The following is a 16,103-nucleotide window of genomic DNA, read 5'->3' on the forward strand; positions in this document are numbered from 1 at the left end:
CAATATTGATGAATTTTTTTAGTTTAAATATTTTCACAATTTTATTATATAACATTTTTTCAGAACTAGGAGGCGGCGGTGGCGGAGTGTTAAGCGGTGTGGCGTGCATCGTAACACCCACTCTTGCTCCGACGACTATCAAAATGCAGGAAGCGGCAAGGAGAGCGTCGCTACGCAAGGAGCACACGCCAACAAATGAAAAGTTTGGAGATTTGTCAAAGCAGGTAGGTGCTTGAAATGGGCAATTTGTGTGGGATTCGTTTTTAGAGTTCACTTTCCAAAATAAGTTCAAAAGTAGTTATCGGCTTCAAGATGAGAGTTTATGCTAAGACAGAACCATCACAAAATTGTTTGAATTAACTGATAATTTTCTCATAGAATAATGGAACCTGTGCATTATACCACCTCATTTTTACCATTAATTAAACTATAAAACATGATGCCTATTTTCCCTATTTAGGCTTAGGAATAATTATTTCCTAAACCTAAAAATGAAAAAAAACTCCACACGTTTTTATTTAAAAATTTATTTTTAAAAAATGAGGGGGTACACAAGTACCAAAAAAATTGCAGGACATTTGAAAAAAACATGTCGAAAAATTTTCAGAATGGAGCTATTCTAAAAATTGCAGAAAAATTACAAACAACTTATATTTTTCAGTGATTTTATGAGCTTTTGAGTATTTTGAAAAATTTTAAATAGAAAAACACGTTGCTTTGCCAATTTGCCGAATCTTTGCGTTTGCAAAACATTCAAAAACATTTATTGATTGCTTTCTGTTTTTTTTTTCTAATTCTTGTAAAATCTGTAGAACCTGATTGAAAATAAAATTTTCCAGAAAATTATCGGAGTTTTACAAAATTCAGAATTAAAAAAATTTATGTACTCCGTTCTAATCAGACCTACTAAGATGTGTCAAAGTACATTTCTCAAATTCGCCGACTTTGATGCTCTAGGAATGCTCACAAGGGAATTTCGTTATCTTGATCTTGATGTTTCATAGAGAAAGAGAATAATGAACTATGAATGAGCATTCCGGAAATTATTAACTTTGTTGTTGTAATCAATAATCAATAGAATTTTTTATCTAATTTTAATCATATCACAGTGAAAACTAGAAAATGGTAAGAACGTTCAAATTGGGACTATCAAAATATTTGAATTTTATTATACTAATCACCAACTTTTTTTTCAAAACACTACATGTAGACTCGCAAAGTGTATAATTGAAAAAAAAACCCATTTAAGCTTGGCGATTTTATATCTATAGTGCGCCCAATTGTTATGCGGCACCGCATAAATTTTTGGTTTTCAATAATTCCAAGCAGTTGCATGACAAATTAATGTTGAGATCAGATCAAACATGTCAAAAATTTCAAAGGGTACCTGTAGTTGTTAATCGGCAGATTTTTTAATTTTTGGTGCATTACTCCTTATTATTGAAATAATGAAATGGAAATTGTGGTAAAAGAGGTTTTTGATGCCCTGAACATCATATCAGTCTAAGTTTGTCATGAAACTTTTTAGAAACATTTGAAACACCGAAACTAAAGAATTAAGGTGGTATTTTCTATACAGTTATGGTAGACAAATAATGTTTTCGTGCTTGAAAATATTCTTTTTTTCAGGATTCGTTGGGAGAAAGAGCGTCTTCAAAACTCACCTTGGATGATGAACTCTATGACATTCTCTACGCGTTTGGGTTTGTTAATTTTTATTTAGTTTTCATGATGGTGGCTGAGAATTCAAGTGTATTATTTCTTGAACCAGCTATGGGAGACCTCCTCAATTTAAGCCATTGCTATCGCAAAAAAATTGATTTTGGAAACAGATTTAACACTCCAAATAGAGTTTGTCTTTCAAGTTCTTCTATAAGTTTTTAGAAAAAAATCAATACAATTTTGTATGTTGATGAAATGTTATTTATGATAGCTGACCTGGCCATATTGTATTAAAAAACAATGAGGTTATAAATATTACATTTCTCTGTAATAGTAGAGCAAGTTATAATCATAATTATAATTGTTAAATAATTACAATTGTAATTATACAGTTTTCACAATTTATTTTTTATGTTCTAAATAACAGTTTGCAGTAACCTGAAACTTTTTACAGCCGGAAATTTCAGAAACTACTTGTCTCTGAAATTCTTTGACAACTTATGTAGTTGCTGAACTTGTCCTTTTTATCGAAATTTTCAGCGATATTGAAACTTGGCCTTTTTAAAAGAAAATTTGAGGTATGTGGCACTTTGTGCTTGAAAAGTGAAAACTTTGGCATATTTTCATGATTTAAAATTCTCAGAAATTTTAGGTGTTTGTGCATTACACAAAACGTCAAATTTTTTTCCGAACAAACTTAAAATATTTAGGTAATTTAGGGTTAGACATATTTATTTCTAGTTGTAAGCTTTAAATTAATGTGGTTTCAGGCTGTTTTATCTACAAAGAATGCGGGAATTTTTTCCCCAAAATTTGTGACGTCAGCACGTTCATAATCATTCGAAACCAGTTTAAAAGTCTGCGTCTAAATTTTCATAATTTTCGTAGATCTATTATACGTAGATCAAACTGGAATGGGTCTGCCTGATACTACCTGAAAATGAACAAAACAAAACTGTGAAAATTGTAAATCGGCAATACCGACAATTACCTCGGACCCCTGGTTTTCAAGTTTCGTGATTTACATTCAAATTTTTTTAATTCCCAACTGGTGACAAAAAATTGGTGGTGCAAGTGGGTGTTCTTTTGCACATCACCCATCAGGCCCCATCTCAAAAAGTTCTTGTAATAATTCCCTCGAGGGAGCATTTGAACAGCAACCTCCCCCCTCCCACCAACCCAGAAAGCTTTTTGACGAAAATATATATTCGCTGCTTCTAATAGATTTCGAAAAGAATTTTGAAAAATTTCACTCCAAGCGGGAGAAGCAAACAAAAAAAAACAGAACAACTACGACTGTTCCCATCACCCCCTCCCGGGTGTGCTCTTCCAATTTTTCTCATTTTTCCCAGGGCCAGTAGAGCTCCCAGGCGGGAGAGACACATTCATTATTGAGTTGTCAAGAGGTGTGTATGAGCAACTGGAGCAAAAGAGCATCTCCCCTCTCGTACGCTATTCTTTTCTTTTTTTTCCGCCGCTGGTCCCAAAAAATTGCTAATAATTATGATATAAATTTTTGACATATTTACTCTTTTATTCTGTACATCAGTGTTACATATGGAAACACTACCCGAAGGATTGCAAAATAACCCACTAGTCCAGAGAAGAGCCTCAGTATTCCATGACTTGATAACGGTTTTCCGGAAGAATACGGCTCACCGGTTAGCTCATAACACCCTAGATCCATTCTCATCGCCTTTTATTCCATGGAGTGCAAACCCTGCTCAGCCGTGAGTTTTTAATTTTTTTTTCCTGTTCCTGACTTAAAAATGGGCTAGGTAGATTTAAAAATTTCAAATTTTTTGTGTAAAAATTATGTCTGTCACTTAGTTTTAGGGATATGTGAAGTTATTGGAAATTTGCAGAAAATTGCTGATTTCAGTTCTATAGGGTTAAACAAACATTAAGGATATTTTTTTTTCAAAAATTTAGACCACATTTGACAGTTTTTACAATATGAAAAAAATGAAAAAAAAATTCAACTGCAAAAACAAACAGTCCGAAAAAGTCGACCAAATTAAAGCATTGTGTTCTAAAGCTTTAATTAAATTTTTTTCGTTTTTCAGATTGAAAAAAAATAATCAAGTAACAATTTTTGTAAATCGATACTTTTTTATTGTAACAATGAGATTTTTTGATTTTCCAATTTTTGCATCGTAAGGAAAGTGTAGTTTCAGTTTTTTTTTTTTGAAAGACGAAAAATGTTTTAAATTAAAATTTAAATATATCGAGGGTCAAAAAAAGTTGTCGATATTTTGTGAAATTAGGCTTACACGGCCTGAAGTTCCTGTACCGGAAATTGGAAATTCAAAAGTAGACGCCAACTATGACTAACCCCGACAGGTGGTGTCAGGCTGTCTTATTGCGGTTTGATCTACAAAAAATGCGGAAATTTTCCCCCTGGAAAATGTGACGTCAGCACACTCTTCTATGCTTCTGTTCTCCCGCATTTTTCAAAGATCAAACCAAAATGGGACACTTGGTCGGTCCGATGCATACCAATTAACCACCCCCCCCCCCCCTCCTCCCCCTCCCAACAATCAACGAAATATCTTGCCGCAACACGACAAATCAATGAGTGATAAATCTTCGGGTCTCCTATCATTACAACAACGTAATGTTGCATCACATCAAAAGCCTCGATGGACTTTTTTTGTGTTACGTAGGCACTCTCGTATCTCATAAAACGTCAAAAATGCCGCCTAAAAACACGAGGAAATGTGTATTTGTGTGTGTGTTTTTGTTTGAATTGTTGGCTGTTTTGCAACAACAAAAAATGGGTGCAACAGGGGAATTAAAAAAATGTTCCAATAAAACTTGCGCAATTAGAAATTTATTTTAAATACTATTGCTCTTAAAAGTTGCAGGATGAGAAAAAAAAGTTAAAAGTTAAAAACAACATTTTCAAAATTTGAAGTAAAATGTTCATATTTCAAATGGGAAAAAATGATCGATAGGCAAGTCCTAAGGCCTCAGTCCTGCTTGCCTACGTGCCTATTCAACGCCTACGATCAAAAATACTTCAAGTTACTTCACTGAATTGATTTATTTAACTTGGTAATGCAATTTCACAGCAATTCAATTGAACTTTAAAAGAATCAATAAAATTTTTTTTTTGAAAATTATAAAAAATTATAAACTCTCGATGATCTACTCTACTTCAATATTTCCAGTGAAACCGATGCATTCATCAACAAGGGTGATAAGCAACGGGAAACTGACGAGGACGGGAATCCACTGACACGGCAGGCACTTCTCGAGCGTATTCGGCAGAAAAAGGAGGTTATTGGAAAACTTCGGTGTCAGGCGTGGAGTATGACAAGGAAGCGGCGGACATTGAAGTGAGTTATTTACTTCCTTGAAAACTCTCGAATTCACAAAAACTGTTTTTTTTGCAGACTGGCTCAAAAATATCTGGAACAACACGAGTCAAAAGTTTCGCGAAGTCATCTGTACATGGAAGAGATGAGAAAAAGGGCGAGGCTTATGAAACGGAGTTTTTCAAATTTTAAAACTTACCTCATACCTTGGGAGTCGAAAATCAAACGGATAGAAAGTGAGTTCAGACGGCAAAATTTCAAAAAATAAAAGCGTGTTATTCAGGTCACTTCGGATCAGTTGTTTCGTCATATTTCACATTTTTGCGATGGATTGTTTTTGTGAACATAATGATCACTTTGATAGCTCTTGTTTTTGTGGTTTTACCAGAGGTGGGTAATTTTTTTAGGATATAGTTTGTGTAGCAAAAGTCATAAGCTTTGAATTTTGATTAAAGGTAACTTTAGTAGTCAATCTTTTAAGGCCTAATCCAAGTTTTGAGCCATCGCAAACAAAAGCCTATAAGATCTTCAGGCTCCCAAGCCGGTCCCTTGCAACAGCTAGTCCTATGACGAAGGTTTAAGCCTCTTTAATTTCAAACAGTAACTAGAAGGACTCCAATTTACAATCGCCTTTTATACAGGGAGAGAGGGCAGGGAACAACAGTACCAGCGGGAAAAATGTACGTCACACTATATATATACCGGCAGACCGGCCGCATAGATCAATCTGTGGGTAACACATTTTGTACAGGAAGAACACTGAGCAACCGCTCAGTACCTAGGCATTGGGGCTAGAAGGACTCTCTTTTACAATTACTTCCTATACAGGGAAGAGGAGAACAACAGAGCAAGCGGATAGAGTAGGTCACAATATACCAGCAGACGGGCCGCATAGATCACACTATAGATATGACATCTTGTGTGCACAGGACCACACAGCACTACTAAATTAGGAAAACATTTTTGTAACTAGGTATAAACAACTTTGATTGAAGAATATATAAACTTGATCCGAGTTCTGTTTTTTGTAAGTGACAAAGTCCAGTTTTTTTTGAGCTCGTTTTTTCTTCCGCCAGTAAAACTTAAATTGTTCAGACCCTTGCTGACTCTGTAGCAAATGAAGGCCGTTTCAACCGAACGAAAACGCGGAAACAAATTCCAGCCAACGAAAGAGTTCATGCAGATGAGTTAGCTGTTGTTTGGCATTATGATGTAAGTTTTCGGAACTTTTTTTAAAATGTTGAACTATTATATAAAAGTGGTAGCAAACCCATAAGTACTTAAAAAAATTTAATACAATTGCTTTTCAGGGATACCTTCGTTACTCACCATTATTTTATGGGTACTACTCCGACGACCCTTTTCTAGGAAACAAGATTAAATATGCTCTACCACTTGCTTATTTCATGGTGACACTTACAATATTCGCTTACAGTTTCTTTGCAATCTTGAGGAAGTAAGCATTTTTCTTTTCAGTTTTTCGAGAAACTAATCGTGCAAAATTCAGAATGGCTGCCAACGCTAGAATGTCAAAGTTATCTGGTAGTAAAGCGGAACAGTATATATTCAATTGGAAATTGTTCACCGGATGGGATTATACCATTGGAAACTCGGAAACTGCTAGTAACACCGTGATGGCTGTAGTGATTAAGCTTAGGGTATGGCTATCAACTAAAAATTGTAGATTTGCCAAAATAAAATTTTGGAGTATTTTTATGTTACCGTAAAATCAGAGTAGCTGAAAAAATTGAAAACAATTACTAAATAAACTATTGAGGCTAAAACATGAAGTTTACTGGTAAAAATAAAAATGCACTGACAAATCCGTAAAAAGCACTGACCCAAGATTTCTTTGCACTGACAAAAATGTCAAATTCACTGACCAATAGTTTGAACGATTTTTACAACAAAAAAAATGTTGGACCTTAATAATTTTTCTTTTTTTAGGAATCAATTGCCGATATCAAAAAAGATGCACATGGAAAATTTCGACTACTGCAATTCTCTTTAAGGTGAATTTCCATCTTTTCTGTAAATATTCCATCTAATAAAAAATATTCCAGAGTATTCGCAAACATCATAATTTGTGCGATGCTTGGCTTCTCAATCTACTGCATCATATTCGCAGTGCAAAAATCCCAAGTGCAAGACGACGGAAATCTATTCACAAAAAATCAAGTTCCATCTGTCGTCTCGACAATTACACACGTCTTTCCCATGATTTTCGATTTGATCGGAAAAATGGAAAATTATCATCCGAGAACCGCGTTGAGAGCTCATTTGGGCAGGTATGAAGCTGATATATAAAAATTTTTGAGTGTTAAAAAATTATAAATTTCAGAGTCCTAATTTTGTATACTGTAAACTACATCACTTTGATATTTGCATTGTTCGAAAAAATGACCGCACTTCGAGATCGTGTCAATTCAACTTCCACATCGTCTAGTCACAGAACGAAAAGACAGCAGGGTGGATGGAATCCGGTAAGTATTTTGGGAGTGTGTGGGGGAGGGGTTCCGTTAAAAATTGTAAAAAAACCGAGGAAATGCAAACTAGGATACGCTAAACACTAACCCAGTCAATAAACACTAGGGCTTCCATGAGGTCGCCGCACGCCACGCTACTCGTTTCACGCCAAGCTGTGGAACACCCGAACTTGTCGGCCGCTTCCAAATAACTACTTTTCACACACAACGACAACGTCCAGCCGGCGTGAGGCCCGCATCTCGCGCCTCACTCAGCTGGATGCCCTACAATAAACTATACCTGAGGTGTCTAGTAATTTTCTTACCGACACTCTAGGTTGCCTAATTCCAGTTAGCTTAAAATCTGAAAAAGCTAACCCAAAAATTCCAGAATATGCAACGACCACCGCCATATGCTAGCCGAGCAGAAGTCCGCCAAATGAGTGATTTTCTAGCTGCGAACACCAGAAGGTTCCAAACTGTTAGCCAACGTACAACTCGTTCAGTGACTACACCTTTCACTGTGGGTTATCACAATTTCTATTCAGCCTTTTTATTTATCATTTCTGCAGGTTGCACCTCAATTTGGCCCATTTAATGTGAACAATCCCAATGCAGTATTTCACAACGGAACTCATTCTACCAGTTTTGAATCGCAGATTCTTGGACCTAAAGCGTTACCGATATTCACACCACCACCGCGGAAATATCCAGGATTTACGCCGGGAAATGTTGGACAGGTACAAGTTTGTTTGAAATTTTGCACACTACATCTTTTTGTAAACGTGTCACATTATATAGAATTCAAATAAACAGGAAACTTCCTGATTAGTTATTTAGCTGGGGTTCTGTTAAACTTGTAAATGCTCGGATTGATTTTTCAGCTCTGAAAAATTTGTCGTTTGTTTTAAAACGTGCTCATGACACCACAATGACTAAATATCGTAGTAAAAACTTTTTTTTTAAGTTTCAAAGTTTTATATGATTCTGTTGAAAATTTGAAAATTCTCTGTTTTTGCCACTTTTTTGGAAGTCTTCAATCAAAAAAACATTTCTTTGAGTCTACTTAAATTTGAAAAATCAATAAAAAGTAAAAATTCAAACATGCGACAGTGCTATAGTTTTGTCAAAAAGTGGCAAAAACTCAGTAATTGCCACTTTTTGGCCGTTAATAAAAAAATTTCAATTTTTTTTTGAAATTAGTAGTTTTCAACAATTTCCTCACTCGCGGTATTCCAAATACTCTACCATCAATCAACAATATTTCTTACAGCAATTCGGAGGCCCTGACTTTCCTAGAAACCAAGTATACACAAAATCGACTCCATTGCCACGTGTTCGAACAAAACCACCTTGGGTATACACGACGACGCATCCACCGTTAGTTCAGAATCGTGCAATGACTACAACAATGAGCAAATCAGCGAAGAAAGGGAACTCAAAAAATTTAGATGATGATATATTGCTTTCGAACGGTAAGTGGTAGAGTTAGAGGGGAGCTGTGAATTTGCTAAAAGATAACACTTTGAAGTTAAGTTTAGTGGCTTTATTTTTTTTTTAATCTCTCTTTTGCTATTTTTCCTATGGCTTCCATGCAGGCGCAAAAACACCTGCCACGCCGTTCTGGCGGCGACCTCCGCCTTCCTCGCGCCGCAAGCCTCGCCTCTTGTATAGTGCGGTGCAAAATTCGCAAAGTGTCGGGTTGGAGGCAGGCGTCAGGCCTTGAAACCTCGCCTGCCTCGCATGGAGGCCTAATTTTATCTTATTTTAAACTCAATAGAACACTAAACTGTGCACAACATTTTCCCTCACCTGAACAGAAAGAAGTTTCAGAGACCATTCAAATGTCTGAAGCAGCTCTTCGCCGAAACCACGACGGGCATAACAATGACATATGTTGGGAAACCATCATTGGTCAGGAAATCGTCAAACTCGTTACTATGGATCTCATTTTTACGATTCTCTCCATCCTAGTGATCGACTTGTTTCGCGGCTTATGGATCAAATACTGCTCGTCATGGTGGTGCTGGGATATTGAGACGACGTTTCCCGAGTATGGAGAGTTCAAGGTGGCGGAGAATGTACTGCACATCATCAATAATCAGGGCATGATTTGGCTGGGATTGTTCTTTGCGCCCTTGCTTCCAGCGATTAACAATATCAAGTTGATTATTTTGATGTACATTCGAGGATGGGCAGTGATGACTTGCAATGTTCCAGCGAGGGAGATTTTCAGAGCAAGCAGGTGAGTTATTAGGAGATATTGGAAAATTTAGTTGGCACAGAGCATGTAGACCATCACACGAATCTTTTTTTATAGATCAAGCAACTTCTACCTTGGAATTCTTCTCATCTGGCTGCTCCTCTGTACTCTTCCAGTTGGCTTTGTCATAGCCTCAATGAGCCCGTCCCGGTCGTGTGGCCCCTTTGCGTAAGTTTTTGACTGCTCTATTTCTACATCCTCTGTACATATTTTAGTCGATATCAACATTTCTACACTGTGGTAACTAGAGAAATCGAGAAAAGAGTCGACCAAACAGTTCTGTCCTACATTCGACACATTGCTTCACCCGGAGTTGTTATTCCTATTATATTGTTTCTGATGTAAGGTTTTTGAGTTTCTGTATCACATTTATTTGATGATTTTAGCCTCATAATTTATTTCCTCTTTTCTCTGGTAAGAGGTCTCCGGGAAGCAAACACCGATCTTCAAGCTCAACTTGTGCACGTGAGTTTAGAACTTTAAAACATGCAGAAAATTGCGTGCATATAAGCACAGTAATTTTAGAGAAAAACAACGATAAAGGTTCAATTAATTTCAGGAACGAACTGAAGAGAAGAAGAAAATCTTCGAATTGGCTGGTGGAAAGAAAAATAAGTTTGAAAAAGATCGAGATAAGAAACGATCAAACGACTATATTCCACTGATTGAACAGCGACGACGTGAGCCATGGAGGCAGTACCATGAGGTAAGAAATTGGCATGACACTTTCCTAAACTCTTTCAGTAAAAAGTATACCATTACAACATTCAATAGAATTGTTACAGATGGAAGCGGATCACGCTTTGGCATCAGATTCATCTGAAGAAAGTGACATCAACGAGGATGAAGACGACGAACGCCAACCGCTGACTGCATATCCATTAAGAGCAATTGAAACACCACCAGAGACACTTCAAGTCACTGCGTTCCATCCATCACTAGGGTTGGTAAAGTTACTTTAGGAAATGGACTGTCTGATTTTGTCAGCTTTTTCTGTAGAAATTTGGCCGAAAAATTACTTAAGTTTAGGTTTAAGCTTAGGCCTAGGCTTATGTTTAATATTAGGTTCAGGCCAAAACTTAGGCTCAGGCTTAGTCATAGGCTTAGTTTTGGGTATCAACGTGTATTGACCCACGACGTGGCTAAGATCGTACAACGTGAACTTTCTAACTAACTCATTTATTCCTTAGATTAGAGTAATAATAAACAACTCGTCTTCGCCTCCTCGTTTGGCCTCAATACATAACACTTAAGCTTATGCTTTGGCTTAGGCTTAGGCTTGGGCTTCGGCTTGAACTTAGGCTTGGCGTCGTCGTCTCGTAGTGTGAGGTGGTATTTAGGGTTAGGTTAGGCTTAGGCTTAGGCTGGAGGGGTGGGGGAAGAAAAAACCAACCTAAAATACGCCTAATTGATGAATGTTTAGTGAAGAAACATGTAGTAATAATCTAGACTAAATAAAAGCATGCTTAATTTTTTTAGACAAATTATTTAACACACACCTAATTTTGAAAAACTCAAATTATCCCAATTTTTCAGACAATATTCAAATTCTATAAGTTTTGCAGATCTCTAATCGAAAATCGAGAAATGGAAGATGAAGAAAGTGCAAGTGGGGACCAACTACCAATGATTCACAAATCAGTGTCTTTCCAAGGTACACATACCAAATAGGATGCCCCCATATACATATACTTAATTTTATTTCTCACAGGACCCTCTCATATGCAAATGCGGCAGAGTATCTCAACAGAAAGTTGTAGTCAAATATCAAGGAGTGCAATTCAAGTGGCGACGCCTGAAGAAATACGGTTAGTTTGAATGCAATTAATTTGGAATGATGATATATTTGGTTTATAATTTTATGGATTGAAGTGGGAATGGTATTAATAGCATATATCCAGTAAAACAAATATTACAAAAAAGTTGCACTTTTTGCTATTATTTATCATGAAAATCATTCCTATAAATACAGATACCCAAAAGAAAAACGTTTAGAAATTTTTTTAACCTTTCTGATAATATAAGTGTTCCCTAACAACAATTATCTGCATGACGCATGTTTGGGAGTTCCTCCATATTCTTACAGAGCATTGCTCCGACCATATCTTGAAGCCAAGTATGGCATACCGTATCAGCATGGAATCAAATCTTTTCCCATTGACGTGCACACCCCTCCAAATAACACACCGTCCAGGAGATCGTCAAAGTATAATTCGTTTGTGTCACTTTATGAGCATACGAGAGATGATCACAAGTTGGTTTTTTTTTTCAAATTCAGACATTTTTCTGTTTTTTTTGTGTAGTGCACCTTATCAGTTTTGAAATATCCATTTGTTTTAATAAGTTTTAAAATAATCAACAAGTTCTAGAAACTTCGTTGCGTCGACAATTAAAGAAACCGACGAAGACCCTGGCAAATCTGACAAGAAACAAACATCCAGTAAAGATGTGGCTCCCGATTTTATGCCTTGGCCGTCTGCAGATGAGGTAACTAGTGTTTCTGCCACTTTATTGGAGATCGTCGATCAAAAAAAATGTCTTCAAATATTAGTGCTATAGTTTTCTCAAAAAGTGACAAAAACTTAGTAATTGCCACTTTTTGACTGAGAATAAAAATGTTTTTCAAATTCATTTTGAAAAGTTTTATTATTACATTAAATTATTCCAGTACCAAGTAGTTTTGACCAATTTTCCCATTGGCGCTACTCTATTTTTAATACTGACATGCATTATTACCAGGTACACCCATGTGACGGAACATTGTCACTTATTCGGCAACTACACTCAAAATAAATAAAAAACTGGGTGGCGTGTACTGCAGAAAACCTCATATTTAGGCCCCGCCTTTTTTTCGTCCACTCACGGAGAAAAGGCGGGCCTAAATATGAGGTTTTCTGCAGTACACGCCACGCAGTTTTTTTATTTTGAGTGTAAAACAGTTTTTTTTTCAAATTTGCATAACCGTTTTAGACACTACACACTTAAATTTCAGGCACGAGCTCTACGAGAAAAGATGAAATCCAAAACTCCGCTAATGCTCACAAAAACAACTGTGGAGGAAAAACCGAAAGGCGGAAAATCTTCAGAATCGGAATTCCGACCGCCTGTACCAATTCATAGAAAATATAATATTCAGGTACTTAGCAATTTTTAAACAACTTGGACATTTGAATTTCAGACAACGGAGGAAGAAAACGAGGAGGAGGAGACAGACTCAGCTCCGGAATCTTCCAAAAAACGCTTTAGAATTTCCGTGTCGCCGACGAAGACTATAGCTCCAGCATCTGCAAGCAGGTATAAACTTTGAAAAAATATAAATGCAGTATTTTATGGCGCTAATTATAGTCCATGAAATAAAATTTGGAATATTTAATTCAAAAAGCACTGACCTAAATTTGACATGCACTGACCAAAATGTCAATATGCACTGACCACAAAAATGCTTTTCTTTATATGTTCATTTATTGAGAAGAAAAAAATCAATAAATATAATTAGATCCCGCAAGAGAATCGTCATTCTTTCACTATAGGTTGTCCATTTTCAGTTTTTTGACAGGTTTTCGTTATTTTTAAAGTTAAATTGACCCGTTAAAAATTAGAACTAAAATAAATTCAAAAATAAGTTTAAATATCAAACATAGCAGTAATACTTAAAAATAAAACGAAGAGCGATATTTTCTTCAAAATTTTTTTTTGTATTGTAATTCCCCGGATTACCATTGAAGTATGCTGACAGCAATGTGATGTTCATCTCTATCAAAATAGAATAAAATAATAGTAAAGTTCTAGAGCTCAACATAAAATCGTATCACAAGCATCGTCTAGCAGCTCAATTCCACATGGACGGCAACCGGATCCAAACAAGAAAGCGTCGCTTGTTTTGCCGCCGTTAAGAGCCCCACGTGTTCAGTTTGATGAGGATGACTCTCCGCGGCAAATTGATTGATTTTTTTTTGTTTTTTTCGAAGAAATCTTTTGCTCCCTCCGGTGGACTTGCTCCTGGCTGCAGGAATATCCGGTTGAAATATTTAATCTAATTCTAGTTTCATTTCGTTTTTTTTCTCTTTTTTTGCCATTTTTATTTGTGAACATTCCATCGAAAAAACTCATTTTCTGAAACAAAAATTCACAAAACTCTTTCTAACTGATCTCTCTGTTTTCTTTTCATATATTTAACTATTTTATTCAATTTCTCATTTTTCTGTCACTACTACTCTATTTCTAAAATACCCGCAAAGTAAGGTACATTAAATGATCTTGAACCCCTTGCAAAACCGTTCCATTACGTTTTTCCGGAAACTTTTCCTGTTTTCTTCTTTCCTTTTCAATCATTTCGGTTCGTTCATATCACCTTAATAAAGCTTGCTTTTATAAACATTTGGAGCTCACCCATCAATTGTGGGAATTGTATACCAGGGAAGTGCGACGGCAGACTCGTCAAATTTTCCAAACTCGGTAAACTCGGCAAATTTGGCAAATTTGCCGTGCTGGGCAAACTCGAAAATGTGACAAATAAGTTTTAATATTTTTTACGTGTGGTCTGGCTTCATAATATCCGAAATAATTCAATTTTATGTCATTTTACTAAATTTTTTTAGTTTTTAGGGCAAAATCAAAAGTATCGGTCAATATTTGTTTGTTTCCAATTTGCGGATTGTGCGCCAAATTTCAAAATTCGCCAAGCTCGGCAAGTTCGACGAATTCTTTTTTCAAAAATTTGCAAAAATACGGGCGAAGCTTACTGTAACGTGTTTCCATTTTAATTTAATGTTTTATTAGATTAATTCAAAAAAGGTTCAGTGATAAAATCACTTAAAAAATTGTTTTATCATATCTAGACCGTTTTATACAACTGTTAACTGGAAGATATTGAAAACTGCAATTTTTGAAAAGTTTATTGATAACATATCATATCTAGACCAGATATTCAAACCAGAAGAGTGCGGCAGATCATAGTTTCCCGCGAGCTCGACATTTACCAGTTTTAATTTTTTTTTTCAGCTATTGGTAAATTCGGCTAATTAAAAAAATGAAGGTTAAATAGTAAACATTCGATTGTGTAGTTACAAACTACTGGTTTTTTTAATTGAAAATAAATTTACCGTATTTCTTCTATCAGTATTGCACCCCATTGTTCAACTTTGACAGCTTGCATATATCTCAGTTATCACTGGCTCTATTCAAAAATTGTCAACTAACAAAATATTTTTAGTTCTATTTTTTTATAATATAATTCCGTAGTGATATATATATATATATATATATATATATATATTGAAGCATATGCCGAGATTTGTATATCCTCCATATAAATTTATTAATCTCTACCAGGGGTGGCGCTAAGTTGCAACAGGTCGACCTGCCTATTTCACAGCAGCTTCACCAACAATCCAATCATAATTTTGAAGATAAAATTACATTAACATGGCGGCCCCCTTGCTCAAATTTTCTTTTTCGAGGCCGACACTTTATTTATTGAGGTCTCTACAAGTGTTGGAGCAGGCCGACCTGTTGCGACCTATCGCCACCCCTACTCGTAACTGTATGCATCTCTTCCTTTTTGCATCCGGTAGTCGTAAAATGACACACGCAACAGAGAAATATTAAAATCTCTTTCCAGGAGTGTGTTAATAGCCGTCAATAATAGGTAATAAACATTTCTTCTCAATTATTATTTACAACTGTGTACATGACGTCCGATTTGTTTTTTTTTTCTAAACACCGTTTGTCGGTCACTGACTGCCGGCGAACGGAGGCTGGCAAGCCAAAAAGTGCCCGCCGGTGATCGGTACTTTCCTGAACGCTTTTTTCCTATTGGGTTGTGATTGTGAGTTTTATATATTCAATTCAGAGATCGAATATTAAACAGATCATGTCTTTTTAATACAGTTCAAGCAAGTTCAATAAGCCACCTCAAGCAAATATGAGCACAGAATTAGAATTTTCAAAAAAAATGGTAGTGCAACTTTTCTAGGACATTCGTTAAAATTTCGTTAAAAACAACGGAAAATAAAGTTTTTTCAGCGTTTTTCAAAAATGATTTTGTACTTTCATGGATGACTGTGCTTTGAGTCAATTTGTTATATATTTTGTTCAGATTTCGTTGGTTGAGACATGAACTTGTTTGGTGGCTTATAGTTTTGCGCATTTTTGTGGTAACTTTTTCAGAGCACTGCTCATAAGAATTTCAAAATAGTTACTTCTGAATTTTCAGCAAATTACATCAATTTTAAAAAAACGGTAAAGTATTTAAGTACATTTTTTGAATACAGCTGTAAGTTTTGCAGGAATCAGCTAAAATTTTCAAATATCGGATAACTAGAACGGTTGTGTCAATTTTTTAAAGCCGGTGCATTTTTCAACTTATCTCTCAATTCTGACTCAGAGTTGCAT

At 35.8% G+C, this 16,103-nt stretch overlaps 1 protein-coding gene across 1 annotated transcript; it reads left to right on the forward strand.

The window, feature by feature from the left end:
- The first annotated feature begins 69 nt into the window (after positions 1–69).
- On the forward strand, positions 70–14,083 carry tmc-1 (Transmembrane channel-like protein 1). Its single transcript, NM_075820.9, has 27 exons — positions 70–224; positions 1,630–1,703; positions 4,836–5,003; positions 5,061–5,218; positions 5,266–5,372; positions 6,078–6,194; positions 6,293–6,438; positions 6,490–6,640; positions 6,930–6,994; positions 7,046–7,270; positions 7,324–7,465; positions 7,839–7,970; positions 8,020–8,187; positions 8,721–8,922; positions 9,281–9,692; positions 9,768–9,878; positions 9,926–10,051; positions 10,097–10,175; positions 10,270–10,416; positions 10,496–10,653; positions 11,276–11,364; positions 11,422–11,518; positions 11,797–11,964; positions 12,080–12,197; positions 12,703–12,846; positions 12,889–13,004; positions 13,500–14,083. The coding sequence occupies exons 1-27, from the start codon at positions 144–146 to the stop codon at positions 13,654–13,656; spliced, it is 3,858 nt and encodes a 1,285-aa protein (NP_508221.3). The 5' UTR covers positions 70–143; the 3' UTR covers positions 13,657–14,083.
- Positions 14,084–16,103: the final 2,020 nt, after the last annotated feature.

This window comes from Caenorhabditis elegans, chromosome X (assembly GCF_000002985.6).
Source record: "Caenorhabditis elegans chromosome X".
Lineage (NCBI taxonomy): Eukaryota > Metazoa > Nematoda > Chromadorea > Rhabditida > Rhabditidae > Caenorhabditis > Caenorhabditis elegans.